Source organism: Dipodomys spectabilis, unplaced genomic scaffold (genome assembly GCF_019054845.1).
Source record: "Dipodomys spectabilis isolate Male_0828 unplaced genomic scaffold, ASM1905484v1 ptg000054l, whole genome shotgun sequence".
NCBI lineage: Eukaryota > Metazoa > Chordata > Mammalia > Rodentia > Heteromyidae > Dipodomys > Dipodomys spectabilis.
In genome coordinates this window covers 8,304,239-8,319,242 of record NW_024870731.1, presented here as the reverse complement: position 1 = coordinate 8,319,242, position 15,004 = coordinate 8,304,239, and the positions used below count along the sequence as shown (strand labels likewise).

General features: G+C 34.8%; 1 protein-coding gene across 1 annotated transcript in view; it reads right to left on the bottom strand.

Annotated features, from left to right (window-relative positions):
• LOC122107913 (probable ATP-dependent DNA helicase HFM1) overlaps positions 1–14,586 on the bottom strand; it is a 47,496-nt gene extending 32,910 nt beyond the window's left edge. Inside the window, exons 1-6 of the mRNA XM_042679781.1 lie at positions 14,550–14,586; positions 9,584–9,665; positions 8,612–8,745; positions 4,894–4,941; positions 1,518–1,598; positions 1,216–1,307 (exon numbers count right to left, since the gene is read on the bottom strand). Coding sequence (XP_042535715.1) covers positions 1,216–1,307; positions 1,518–1,598; positions 4,894–4,941; positions 8,612–8,745; positions 9,584–9,665; positions 14,550–14,586 — 474 coding nt within the window. The remainder of the gene's footprint in view (positions 1–1,215; positions 1,308–1,517; positions 1,599–4,893; positions 4,942–8,611; positions 8,746–9,583; positions 9,666–14,549) is intronic.
• Positions 14,587–15,004: the final 418 nt, after the last annotated feature.

Genomic DNA, 15,004 nt, shown 5'->3' with positions numbered 1-15,004 from the left:
ACACAGGTATTTAAAATTAAATACAATCATTTCAATTTGAGATTAAAAATTTTATTTTACAAGTATCTTGTTTCACATTCATGTTTCCAGCAAAGAGAGGAAGAATCAATGTAGACAACAGGCACTATAAATATGCCTGTTGCCAGGTGCTCTATAATCCTAGCTACTTAGGAGGCTGAGATCTAAGGATCACAGTTCAAAGCCAGCCCAGGGGAAGAAAGTCTGTGAGACTATTATTTCCAGTTAACCATTGGATAACCAGAAATGGCACTGTGGCTCAAAGTGTTAAGAGTACTAGCTTGAGCACGAAAGCTCAAGGACAGCACCCAGGCCCTGAGTTCAAGTCCTATGACACATACATACATATACATACACACTCACTCACACACACACACACACACACACACACACACACACACACACACACACACGGAAGGAAGAAAGAATATGCCTGTGATGTGGCTGCTACAGGTGCAAAATTGTCCCCACTGTGACATTTTAACTTAATATTCTCATCTTCATAATCATTTCTTTTTTCTGGACTATAATTGATACTATTTTATTTCAACTGTTACTGCTATGCTGGTGCAAAAGATTTAGGGAAAGGTTGCCACAACCCTAGATTCCAACTCACTGTCCTTTACTCATACCAGACTTTCTTAATATATCATGCTACATTGTCCTGAAATCTCTCTCACATATTTGTCACTACCAAATTAATTAGCATTATCAGTTAAGTTGTAAATAGTTATTACACCTATTTTGAGTATGTATATAAACTTTCTCAGCTCTGATAAAAATGCAACTGAAGACCAAATATATTCTAAGACATATTTCATGTCTTATGACAGAGATACACTGAAGGGAGATGTAATTACAAATGCTTTCCTTTTGGGGCTGGGAAGGTGGCTCAGTGGTAGAGTGCTTGCCTTGAATGCATAAGGCCCTGGGTTCAATTCCTCAGCACCACATTAGCAGAAAAACAGGAAGTGGTGCTGTGGTTCAAGTGGTAGAGCACTAGCCTTGAGCTGAAGAGCTGAGGGACAGTGCCCAGGCCCAGAGTTCAGGCCCCATGACCAACAACAACAATAAGAAAAAGCTTTCCTTTTGACTTGTTCAATAATAAATTATATGAAGCATATATAATAGTTTCTTCTCCAATAGTTTTTGTACTATATCATTACCTATTTATTGTTCTCATGAAAGTTAACTTACCAGATCTGATAAAGTTTCTTTTCCACTGATTGTACAAAATTTCTTCACTGTCTCAAATGTAATATAATACCAAGCCATCAATCTTCCTGACTCTGTAAGAAAAAAATACAAAAAATAAACATTCTCTATATTAGCTTTAAATGATTAAAAATCATTTTAACAACATTTCCTTAACCTCTACTCTTGGTTGATAATGGAGATTACAATTTAGTTTTACTATGATCTAAATTTGAGGAGAAAAAAATTAAATTTTTGTTAGGGCAACAATAATTAAATTTACCAACAATCATAAGAAACATTACCTGTTGGTTTGAAATTAACATCACCATCCATCTTTATCAAGTCCAGGGATGACAAGTCATTAAGATTTTTCAAACATAATTCTGTTCAATAATAAAAATCATTTCAGTGAAACAGGGAAATAAGGCAAAATAGAATTATTATTAAATATGCTATAGAAATGTTTCTAATAGTAACAATAGTATAAATAAAAACATTTAATAATAAAAGGAGATTTAGCACATAGAGCACTTGAAACAATATATATGTATTACCTAGTTAATTCTCAAAATAATATTATTATTTCCATACACAGGTTGGGAAACTGAAGAGTAGAGGCTAAGTAATTTGCTCTAGGTTGAAGGAATTGTAGTGCTATTTGTTTTCCAATATGAAACAACTTTATTTTTCTTTGTTTTAAATTTTTATCAAAAAGACTTATGCTCAAAGTATATAGTCAAATAATCCTACAAAATTTGTTACAAACCCCCAGTCTTTCCCCTCCTTCCTGTTTGTACTTCATTGGACAACCACATAAACCTGTTTTAGTTGATGATTTCAGTATTTACTTCCATCTAACTGAGCACAATCACCATTTCTACCTGGAATAGGAAGCCCTATTACTACAATTGACATGGATTAGTAGATCACTAATAAGTGTATTCTGCTAATTACAATTTTTAATCTACCCCATAGTAGAACCCAGAAAAACTAAGATAGTTCAGAGCAGAGTAAGTAGTAAAACCTATTCAATCCTCTTCCCCTCCTCTCTCTGTCTCTGTCTCTCTGTCTGTCTTTCTCTCTCTCTCTCTCTCTCTCTCTCACACACACACACACACACACACACACACACACACAGAGTCATTAGAAGTGTTTGCTTAGGAAATACTTTAAGCAACATTGTTTTGGCAGTTGGATAGTTTAATGTGTTTGCTAATTAAAGCTCTTGAAGTCTTTTCTAATTTTCTTAGACATTTGTGGGTATGTGCTGGTCCTGAGGTTTGAAATCAGGGCCTGGGAGTCACTGAGCTTCTGTGTTTAAGGCTAGCACTCTACCACTTGTGTGCCACAGTCCTATTTGGCTTTTCTGGTGGTTAAATGGAGTCTTACCAACTTCCTTCCCAGGATGGCTTTGGATTGTAATCCTGAGGTCTCAGTGTTTTAAGGAACTGGGATTATAGGCATGAGCCATAGGCTCCCAGCTTAGACATAATAAGGCAGCTCATTACCCATTAATCAGTCAACCAATCAAGGAAGAATGCTTACTATACTTTATGCACTATTCTAAAGGTTTATCTACTAGGTTCACAGCAGTGTATTTTCCTTATATTTTACTTAATCAGCAAATTGTGGTTTAAAAAAGCAATCTACACAAATAAAAGTTTTGGTATTGAAAGCTACTATCATGAAAAGTAAAGCTGAGAAAGGCTAAAGAGAATGTAAGGTTTTTTTAAACTTTTAAATCTTGTATTTCTAATATATTGCTACATAATTTCTAATATAAAGGAAGTATATAGTCACCCTGATTTTCAAAATAAAGACATTATCTTCTCCAAGAACAAGGAGAGCAACAAAAATGACATCACAAAAATCTATCTTTCTCTCAGTAAAAGTAGATTTAAATAAGCTGATACATAGAAAGACTACGCTGAGTAGCTGATTTTTAAAGAGGCTTGAATGAAATAAAGATATAGGCCATGTGAAATACTTGAGAAGTGTTTCAAGAACAAGAAACAGACTGTGTAAAAGACCTGAGTAAGAACAACTAGGTTTAATTAAAAAAACAAAAGCCAATATGGAGACAGAAGAATGAACAAGGGGGAAAGCTAAAGTGAGAAAAACAGGCAGGGATGAATCTAGTAGGATTCTGTGGGCTCTGGTGAGAATTTGCATTTTATTCTAAGAGTGAGGTGGAGTTACTGCAGGACATTGAGCAAGAAGACATAATCAAGTTTAGAATGCAGCACACATTATGCTAAGGTCCTTTCCTGAGAGATTTAAGGCAGACTTCATAAAATACTACCCCAAAGTACTCTAAAACAACGGAGATACAAAGGCTTCAGAATCATAGATTACTATAATCTGTCTGCCTTTCTGTTTGAAGCACAGTAATATTCTGACCTTCCTAAGTTTGTAGACACTTAATCTAAAGAGTTCCTGCCATACATCCAAGAGGAAGGAATGATACACAAATAGGCCAAGAAAAATCTAACAAACTGGCCTTTCTAAGTTTCAGTTTATTACCAATAGGTGATACTCATTTTGGCAGTCATAATTCTACACAACTGTCTACCTCTCATCATACTTAAGAATAAAATCACACATTAAATAGTAAAGTTCTTTTCAGAAAAAACTCTTTGGATCTCTGGATCTCCATTTTGGAAGGTTCCAATGGCATGTAAAATTTTGATTAAATAAATATATTATGCTTTTCTCCTATCCATCTATCTTCTCTTATACGTATATCAGCCATGAACATTGCAGTGAGTAAGGAAAAGATACTAATTGTTTTCTTCTTTACATTACCAATTCTTTTCAGTTATATAATGTTCTTTATAAGCAAAACTTATCTATGAAAATAAGGCAAGCATGAACAATAATTCTCCCAACTTAACAAAAGATAAAATATTAAAGTTATATAGTTAAATATCCCTTGAATTATCTGATTTTGTTTATGTGTTTAATCATTATTATTAAAATATACTTCAGTTTAAAAAAAATTAGAAAATTAGTCAGTTGTGGATAATTTACAAGTATTTTTCAACAGCACATTACGAATATATAGTTATCATTGTTTCAACAACAAATTTACTCTTTAAAGAAGATAGCTTATGACTTTATCCATATCTTTGAAGCTATATTGACCACATGTGATTATCAAAGTAGACAAAAAAACTAAAGTTCACAAAATATTTTTAATGAATTCATTATTTTTCTTTCACTGAAAGACAGTCTCAACACAATGAAGAGCTAGAATATCTAATTCTAATAAGTGCCTAATATTTTTATATTTTTAAGACACAAGCAGTAAAACACTAAATGATTAATTGAATAAGAAAGCTGGGATATGACAAGAAAATATCACTGGCAAAATAGGGATAAGAAATTCATCACCAATGTAAGCTTATTTTCAATTAAAACTAGGCTACAAAATAAAAATAATTTTATTACTAAGCAGCATTTTCAAACACTATGGTCACTGTACAAATAAATAAGCCAAGTTAACATACTATATACAATATTAATCTAAATGCTAAGCTTTATTTATGTGTGGAAAAGAACTAGTTTATACTTTTTTCTGAAAAGAAGTTTGCTATTTAGTAATAGTTTACAAAAGAATATGCTTGCGTTCATAAAAAATTTTAGAACATGTTATTTCTGGGAGGAATTTCATCTAACCTTGTAATTTTGCTTCAATTCCTTCTTTGTTCAATCCAGATTTAAAACCTGTGTAAGCCATGAAAATTTATTAAAAAGTTAAAATAGAGTGGATTTAACTTATCTTTTATAGGTTCAGTTTATACCATCACTTGGAGAAGAGTACTAAATATCATATAGGAAAAATAGCTTAATGAATTGATGCGATGAACTCTCTATAAATTATTTGTTTTACAATCCTTTCAATACCAATTGGCTATCTTTTGCCTCTTTTTTGTATTAGCAGTGAACAGAACTACGTGAAATAAGAACTATGTGAAACAAATCGCTTAGGTTTTACACACAATCATCTGCCAAGTGACTATTTTCTAATGGATTTTCATTCTAAAATGAGCACTGGTGGATCACATCTATAATCCTAGCTACTCAGGAAGCTGAGATCTGAGGATTGGGGTTCAAAGCCAGTCTGGGTAGGTAAATCCATGAGACTCTTCAATTATCCACCAGAAAACCAGGAATGGAACTGTGGCTCAAATGAAACAGCCCAAGGACAGAGCTCAGGCCCTGAGTTCAAGCCCCAAAACCAGCAAAAAAGCAAAACAAAACAAAAAACCAAACCAAAACAGAATAAAACAAAAAGAATGTTTCTATGAGAGTAGTAATACAACCATTTTGGAAAACTGCTATTTTGTAAAAAGTACATATGCTACTAACACAATTATACAAATATTTTCATACTGAAGGATATATATATATATATATATAAGTTCACATCAGTATTATTTAAAATTAAGAATTTTTTTTTTAAATCAAAGATGCTTTTAGGATGTGAAAAACCAACACACTTGGAGAAAAGATTTGAATATATACATTTGACAAGCTTTTTACTCAACAACTTCTATATATTAACCATAAAAATACAAAAAATGTGATTTAAAAGTAGGTAAAAGATTTGAACAGGTACTTCTGAAACAAGATGTTCAAATGACCAATAGGAAAAGGTCCCAGTGCAAGTACTCAACAAGGAAATGCAAAATCAAATCAACAACTACTACTACCATTACTATTACTACTATGCTACAACTACTCCTCATATACATACTATACACAAACACACACAACACAGGGCAACGACTGATATTAAAAACTAATAAAACCAATTATTGATAATCATGTAAAGGACTAGAATTCTTCTATATAGCTGTTGACAGGGTAAGTTGGTTCAACTGCTTTAGGAAAATTACTGTGTTTGAGTTATCTACTAAAGCTAAACATAAGTTATAGGCCTACTTTATTTTACTACTCTTACATAGATATACTCCAAAGAAATGAATGCTCATAACCAACAAGAGATACATACAGGATGCTGGGTGCCGGTGGCTCACGCCTGTAATCCTAGCTACTTAGGAGGTTGAGATCTAAGGATTGTGGTTCAAAGCCAGCCCAGGCAGGCAAAGCCATGAAACTCATCTCCAATATACCACCAGAAAACTGGAAGTGGTGCTGTGGCTGAAGTGGTAGAGTGCAAGCCTTGAGCTGAAGAGCTGAGGGAAAGCGCTCAGGCCCAGAGTTCTAGCTCCATGACTGACACAAAAAGGGGGGTGGGATCCATACAAGAGGAGAGTAGTTGCTAAAGTGGTAGAGTGCTTGCCTGGCAAGTATAAAGCCCCGAGTTCAAACCCTAGTACCTACAAAAAAAAAAGATACATTCAAAAATCGTAATAGATGACTAAATTGTATATCCATACTGGGAACAGCACAATAATAGCAAAGAACAAACTACTATGAATACACCTACTTATAATGGAATACTCTCATTAATATTATGTTGAGCAAACAAGAGAAAAAGGGTAAATATTATAAGTAAATGCTTGCATTTGTATCAAGAATGCAGCTAATATATTGTGATGGGAGCTTAATATTCATTTTGAAGTGGTTAATATTTGACAGGAAATTGGCATGAAGTAACCTGTGGGAAATATTCCTTATCTTGATCTGGGTGTGGTTATGCGTATGTGTGTACATATGTAAAACTTCATCGATCCTATCCATAAAAGAACTAAAACAGAAAGGGATAGAGGTGTGGATCAAGTGGGATAGCACCTGTCTAGCAAGCATGAGAAGGAAGAAATGCAAATTAAAACAGAACATTATTTATACATAACACTGATAAAAATATACCCTGAAGGTAAGGCTGAACAAACAGAAACAATAGGGCACCATCGAACAAAGTTGGTTGCTATGTAAGTCATTAAGGTAGCAATGTAGCAACAAGTATCAAATTTTAAAAATTTACCCAGTAATTCTAGATATTTATATACAAATGCATTTACACTTTGAAAAATACAAGGTTATTTTTCACTTTGTTCACAATAGCAAACAGTTACTTTTCCACTTTGTTCACAATAGCAAACAATTTAAAAAGGAAAAAGGTACAAAACAGTAAACAGTGGTGATTAAAAATAAAGACCTTAGCCTGGTGCTGGTGGCTCACACCTGTAATCCTAGCTACTCAGGAGGCTGAGATCTGAGGATCACGGCTCAAAGTCAGCCTGGGCAGGAAAGTCCATGAGACTCTTATCTCCAAAAAACCACCGGAAGGGACTGGGAAGGTGGCTCAGTGGTAGAGTGCTTGCCTTGCATGCCTGAGGCCCTGGGTTCGATTCCTCAGCACCACATAAGCAAAAAGAAAAAAGCTGGAAGTGGCACTGTGGCTCAAGTGGTAGAGCGCTAGCCTTGAGCTGAAGAGCTGACAGCGCCCAGGCCCAGAGTTCAGGCCCCATGACCGGACCCAAAAAACAAACAAAAAACCACCAGAAAACTGGAAGTGGCACTGTGGCTCAAGTTATAGAGCTCTGGCCTTGAGCTGAAGAGCTGAGGGACAGTGCCCAGACCCAGAGTTCAAGCCCCATGACTGACAAAAAAGTAAATAAAAATAATAATATTTATATTCTGATACTGACTTTTGAACTAAGCAAAAATACTCTCTAAGTAGAAATACAGATTGTTAAATAACACAGTTATTCATGGAGGTATTTTCTTTTTAGTTGAAACAGGTGCTAGTTCAAGCCAGCCTTCAAACTGAGATCCTTCAGCCTCTACTTTCCAAGTGATGGAGTTACTGATGACTGCTACCACACCCTGGCTGAGATTCTTTTGTAAAAAGGCTTATATTATCCTTGGAAATCTGAAAGTTTTGAACCTGTGTTGCATTAGAATGGTATTGCAATGAGTCAGGTTCTGGTATTCAGCAATCCTAATTATTTTAAGCTTTTAACTTGTTCTATAGGAAACAATGTAGGAGAACTAGATGTGTCTTAGCTTGAGAGCTAGAATGAAAGGCCACAGAAATAATATAAGTGAATTTAATTTCTTACAAAATAATGAACAGACACAAATTCAGAATAAGAGGCAGTTGACCATTTAGTATGGAAAAGATTGAAGACTTAAAAATTAACTATTTTAAATATTAGGCATTTTTCTTATTTTTACTAGTTGAAGCTTTCTCTCTGGTACTATCTTTAATGGTGTGAGTTGTAAAGCTCATTAAAAAGATTATAATAGAACACATAAAGTTTCCTCTTTCGCCTACTCTTGCCTCTAAAAGTATTTGTGACTGTTATTACTTTTTTGTTTCTGTTATCTATTAGTTTCTGTAATCTATTTTGTGAACTCTTAGTATAAACAGAGGCTCAGTGACTTGAAAAAATTATTACTTTTCCAGGACAATGTAACAAACCATAATGAGATGGGTTTTTCAAGGCTCTGATATAAAGCAAGGTTGATCGTATCCATTCCAACGCAATATTCACATCGGTGATAGTATGTAATACTATCTCTGCGTTTAAATGTTCAATAAGATGTCTGTGCAAACTAGGGAAAAAAACTCGGCATTATTAATATGAATCTGAAAACATCACCTTACTTTTAACTTTAATTATGTTCAATATGCTCACTGCTTATTTAACAATTCATGAAAGAAAACAATTTCTAAAAGTGTAAGAGAAAATCTGAAAAAGTCAATTCAACTACAAACTTCAACTTCTACTTGTTATGCCTCTAGAAGATACACTGACACTTTAAAAAAGGGTAGGAGGAAGAGTGAGCAAATGCAGTCACTATTTTCAATGTATGTTATGTAAAAACTGAACTATGTAAATTGAGGGTAGGAATGGGAAGGGGGAAAATGGGAGAGAATGCTGAAAGGGGTGACAATGATCAAGATGCATTGTATTCATAACCTGACTTATGGAACCGTAACCTCTTTGTACAAATACTTAATAATAAAATAAACTGAAAGGGTATGTGTGAAGAGTTGAATTATATCCTATTTTCCTACTAAATACTGAATGCCTTTCTCTCAAATTGTCTTTCGTATTATAAAACAAATTTAAAGATTATAATCATTTACTATAAATTAGTAATTATAAATTTTCATATTTATAAAATTTAATGTAATAATAGCTGGTAAGATCTTATTACAATTTAGGCCTTTTAAGCAAAGGACAAAAAGCACCCTTGAATAAAATTATTTTATTGCTATTTTTGAAAAAGAATTGTTTAGTATCTTAAAATGACTTTAGTTCAACTGTTGGAAATTTTGAAGAAAATCACCTTAGAAAACCACCAAACTAAGTTTTTTTGTAATATTTAAAAGAAAAAAGACAAGTTGTATTAGCATTATTATCTTTTTAGAATTTTTCTGTATTACCTGCTTTCTATAGTGTCACTACAAGCTAACATTTGAATGTACTTGTCTCTGGTACTTAACCGAGTCATAATAACTGCAGTAGCTGTAGTGTCAAAGTGAAAACAAAAAATCATACAGAGAAATTCAGTAAGGATTAGAGTGTATCACTGACACCAGTTCAATAACTCAAGACCTTCTTTTTATACTAAACAGTCCCCGTGCCTTAAAATAACAGGCCTGAAAAGACTTAAATACTGCTTCTGAATTTGAATGTTAACTAAGAATGTAGTTTAAAAACCTTCCAAGAATATAATTGCAAATACTATTTTTGTTTCAAGTTAATATAATTTTTCTTTTTTTGGGGGGTCCGGTCGTGGGGCCTGAACTCTGGGTCTGGGTGCTGTCCCTCAGCTCTTCAGCTCAAGGCTAGCACTCTACCACTTGAGCCACAGCGCCACTTCCGGCTTTTTATTCTTTTTGTTTATGTGGTGCTGAGGAATTGAACCCAGGGCCTCCTGCATGCAAGGCAAGCACTCTACCACTGAGCCACCTTCCTAGCCCAAGTTAATATAATTTTTGCAATATTGAAGTCAAAACAAACCAGTAATTGGTATAGTCTATACATAATCTTATTTATCCTTGTAAATTTGTTTTATATATATATATATATATATATATATATATATATATTTTTTTTTTTTTTTGGTGCTGCTCCTTGGGCTTGAACTCAGGGCCTATGTGCTGTTCCTAACTACTTTTGCTCAAGGCTGGTGCTCTACCACTTGAGCCACAGCTCTACTTTTTTGTGGTTTAACACTGATAAGAGTCTTATAGACTTTCTTCACTGGGCTGGCTTCAAACCACGATCCTAAGATCTCAGCCTCCTGAGAAGCTAGGATTAGGTATGAGCCACTGATACCCAGCTAACATAGTATTTTGATACTTTGAAAAGATATTCGTCCTGAATGTTCCTTGAATGTCTATATGAATGACTTCTTTATCTAAGGATCTGTCAGCACAGGGTGTATTTTAAAATGTATACAGCTGCTGGGCATCAGTGGTTCACACCTGTAATCCTAGCTATTAAGGAGGCTGAGATCTGAGGATCACAGTTCAAAGCCAGTCCAGGCAGGAAAGTCCATGAGACTCTAATCTCCAATAAACCACCAGAAAAAACCAGAAGTGGCACTGTGGCTCAAGTGGTAGAGCGCTATCCTTGAGCTGAAGAGCTGAGGGAAAGCACCCAGGCCCAGTGTTCAAGCCCCATGACTGACATACGTATTATATATATATATATATATATATATATATATATATATATATATATATATATATATATATATATATATATACATGTATGCACACACATATATATGTATATGTGTATATGTGTATATACATACATGTGTGTATACACATATGTGTGTGTGTGTATATCTAAAGCAGCAGCTTGAGGCAGAAGAAAATAATTTTCTTTCTCTTTCAAATTGCTACCGTCTTTCTCTCAGGCCATTGGTTAAGGAGTTTATATAAGCTTTTAAATCCCGAGTATCCTTTGACCCAGTAGTTTCATGTCTGGAAACATATGTTAAAGAAAATAAGCTAAGATGATCTTGAGTATTTGAGGATGGCATATATGTATATGTATATGTTGATATATGCAAAATAATATAGAAACAATCTAGATATTCAACAGTAAAATGAATTATGACATATTCTTATGAATTCCTATGTAGTCATTGGAAAAAATGTTCAAATAATTTTCAATGATGATGTGAATATCCATAATGTATTATATAATGAACAAAGCAGAGAGACATCAAATCTCCCATATTTATTTGCTAATATTTAGAGGGAAAAACTTGAATATTCACAGAACAAAATACTAATAATGATTATTTGGGATGATAATTTCTTTTTGTATTTTCTATAATTTGTAATTTCTCTCATGAAAATTTTTTAAACTTACAATCAGGAAAACGCTGCATAATTTAAAATCCTTTATTCCATATCCCCATCCATTTTTCTTCCAGTTGTAAACCTCCTCTTCAGCCTTTAAAGCCTGGACCCAGATAAATAGAAAAGTCAGAGTAGTGACCAAGTGACTTAATATAAGAAAATCTTTCCAAAGCCAGGTGGTTCCAGTTCCAGTACTTTCTAGAGGATGGATTAGATAAGAGTAGACCTGCCTGTGCCTCAGGGTCCGCATCTGCAAAGTGCGTACATCGGAATATATGCATCATGAAATGGTTTCAGGATTAAATAAATTAGTGTTTTAAAGTATTTACTTAATAAATCAAGATAGATAATGAACAATGTCAGCCAGAGACACCTATTAAATTGTGAAAATTTTTGAAGATCCTCCTTTTCTCCCTCTGATTTTGGAAGTGATTGAAGGCAATTTGTTTCCTCTGTGCTTTAAAGAGAGGCAGGGTTATTGGAAGTGAGGTTGACCATCCAGTGAATGTACATCAAAGTATCAGAATGTACCTTCAAGAGCTCCCAAAGTACAGGAGAGACAATGGGAGCATTGCTGGTGCACATTAGGGTTTTGTTGGACAGCTCTGATGTAAATAAGATAACTCAATTAGTCATTAAGGTGAGGAGATGCCATCAATTGAGATCAAATTCCTGGGTGCATTCTTTTCTTCCTGGAGGAATCTGGAAACTTAGCTTATCACTCAATGAGAGAGAGAGAGAGAGAGAGAGAGAGAGAGAGAGAGAGAGAGAGAGAGAGAGAGAAAGAGGGAGGGAGGGAGGGAGGGAAGGAAGGAGGAGAGAGCTTTTCCTAGCCATATACAAACACAGAGTTAATTCATATGTCTTAGCCTACTGAAGAAAGAAGAAGTGATAGTTTTATTTTAATGGAAAATGAATTTTCTCACTCAGAAATATACACGGATCTGAGGCATCTTCTGTCTTCAAATAACTTAGAACCAACCAATATGTCAGTTCTTGATATATTGAAGCACTTAAGTAACTAATTATTTTAAAGTAAGAACAATAAAATGACCTAGATTTGATATTTTAAGTAAATTTGAGTTAAAAAAAAGTCTAGTCAGGGCCAAGAATACAGCTCAATGGTAAAGCACTTAGTGTAACATAGATTGAGTTGAGAGAGAGAGAAAGAAAAAGAGGAGAAAGAGAGAGAGGAGAGAGAGAAAGAGAGAGAGGAGAGAGTATGTGTTCTGGGTATCAAATGTCTAGTTTTTATGTATTTGGCATTGCTCGATCCCCAAGCCTATAACTTATTTGACTATTTGACCAGTATCTCCTTATACTGTATCCTTTTGAAACTAGGGCACGATTTTAACTTTATATTAGTATATCAAGTATTTCTATCTCAAAACTAAAGCTTAGCATTTTAAAAGCATTACTGTTTCTTAAACATGTCCAATTGTCTCCCATTTTATTTGCACATGTTGATCTTTCTGCCTTGGACATTTTATTTTTGGATGTTTGCATAGCTTTCTTCCACGTTGCCTTTAGGTCTCTACTCAGGTGAGGTCTCTGCTCAAGTGTTACTTTACTAGTAAGGACTTTTCTCTCCACCTTATATAAAGGAGCAATCCACTTCTGATTTTATCCACCCAGTATCTCTAACCTGTCTTCAATTTTCTTCTGAAATATTAAATGTTTTCTTATTGATTTTTATTTTTCCCCATGAGAAGAAAGGCTTCATAAGGACTTTTAGTTTGCTGTTTCTGGTACTCAGTCCAAGACCTGGACATAGAGTAGATACTCAGTAATTATTTCAGAATCTAATATGTTTTAATTTATTTTAATACATTATTATCTCAGATTATCTTCAAACTAGCCTTAGAGGGTGAGAAATATTTTGGGTTTCCAGAGAGAAAACAAGCCTAGAGAAGAAAAGCAATTACCCAAGTTCACACAACTTGTATGCATTGGGGTTATGGCTATCTTAGGGCTATAGTATACTCTTGTAGCCACTTGGGTCCTGATCTGTCTTGGTTTTCATGATAATCTCTGCTATAGGTGCAATCCCTTTGGTTTGAGTTGTGTAACACCCTGATATCTATGCTTTGAGTCATATTTCACCATCAGCAGTCACTTGCCAAGAGACTTGCCAAGAGACAGGACACTTTAATCTGAGCAGAACTTTCTTATGTGGACCACTTTCCCAGAATAACCACACCTACCTCAAGGGGGATCCAGCTCAGATTCTGTGTTAGTTTTATTTTCCTCATCATTGGGACAAAGTTTATGACAGAAACAATATAAGGGAGGAAGGACTTATTTTGGCTCACAGTTTCAGAGGGTTTAGGCCATGGTCACTTGACCAGGTTTCTGAGCAGGACATTATGATTGCAGGGGCATTCTTCCTTTTATGTCACACAAGAAGCAGAAAAAAAGAGGAAGCAAAGAGGTATATTCTTTAAAGACACTTCCCTTACCCATCCTCTTCCTCCAGCTAGGTCTAATCTCCTGAATTCTCACAACCTCTCAAAATAATTCTACCAATTGGAGAGTTACATTCTTATTCAAACCATAACAAATCCCTATCACTTCAAGGAGACTTCAGCGCAAATAGAAGATCAGTTCACTAAAGGACATTTACTGAGTGGCCCATGACCTAAGTTCTGAACTTAGAAATGGACAATAAGTTTACCATTAAGACGAGAAATTGAGAAAACAAATGCAAGCGTGAGAGAGTTTATCTGGATTGTTTCTTGTACAGCTCAATACATCTATAAATGGATCAGCATCACTGTATTCCAGTAATGTTCTTACAAAATCAGGTGGCAGACTGGATTAGATCTATAAGTTGGACTTTATTGACTTCTTTTCTGTTGTGGACTTCGGTGATGATTACATTTTTCTTAGGTTAGGGCTGGTGTAAGATCGAAAACAAATGAGAAGCATCTATCAAGCTCTTGAGGGCTTTGATGCTAAAGATGGGGAGAGGGACAAGGTGTTTTCCAATCACACCCTTGGGTGCCTACCTCTTCTTTCTGATGGTTACCTCCTTGGCCAACCAAGAACTTAGCCCTTGGAGACATGGCTGTGAAACACAGCAAACAGCACACTTCACTGAGCCAGGCCCACCCCCTCCTACTACAGAATGTGGATACAAACCCCTCATGTATTTCTGTAATTGGAAATCATTCATCCACACAGTGTCTGGTCAGTGAATTTCTCCTTTCTTTTGAACTTTCCCTATCCAGAACCTCCCATAGTGCTACAAATGCCTCATGCCATTGTGGTCACAATACTTTCCCCATGGAATTCTGACTGTTCTTAAAGGCATATTCTAGAAGTAGCTATTTTTTTTAGGCTCGCTCCCTGCTTTGACTATTAAGCATTGCTTGTTGAGTACATTCTGTCCCAACTTGCCCCTTTAGCTCATTAATTTGCCTTTTTGGTCTTAGAACTGCCTGTATTTTCATTATTATTTAATAATTGATCTAAAGCTGGAGA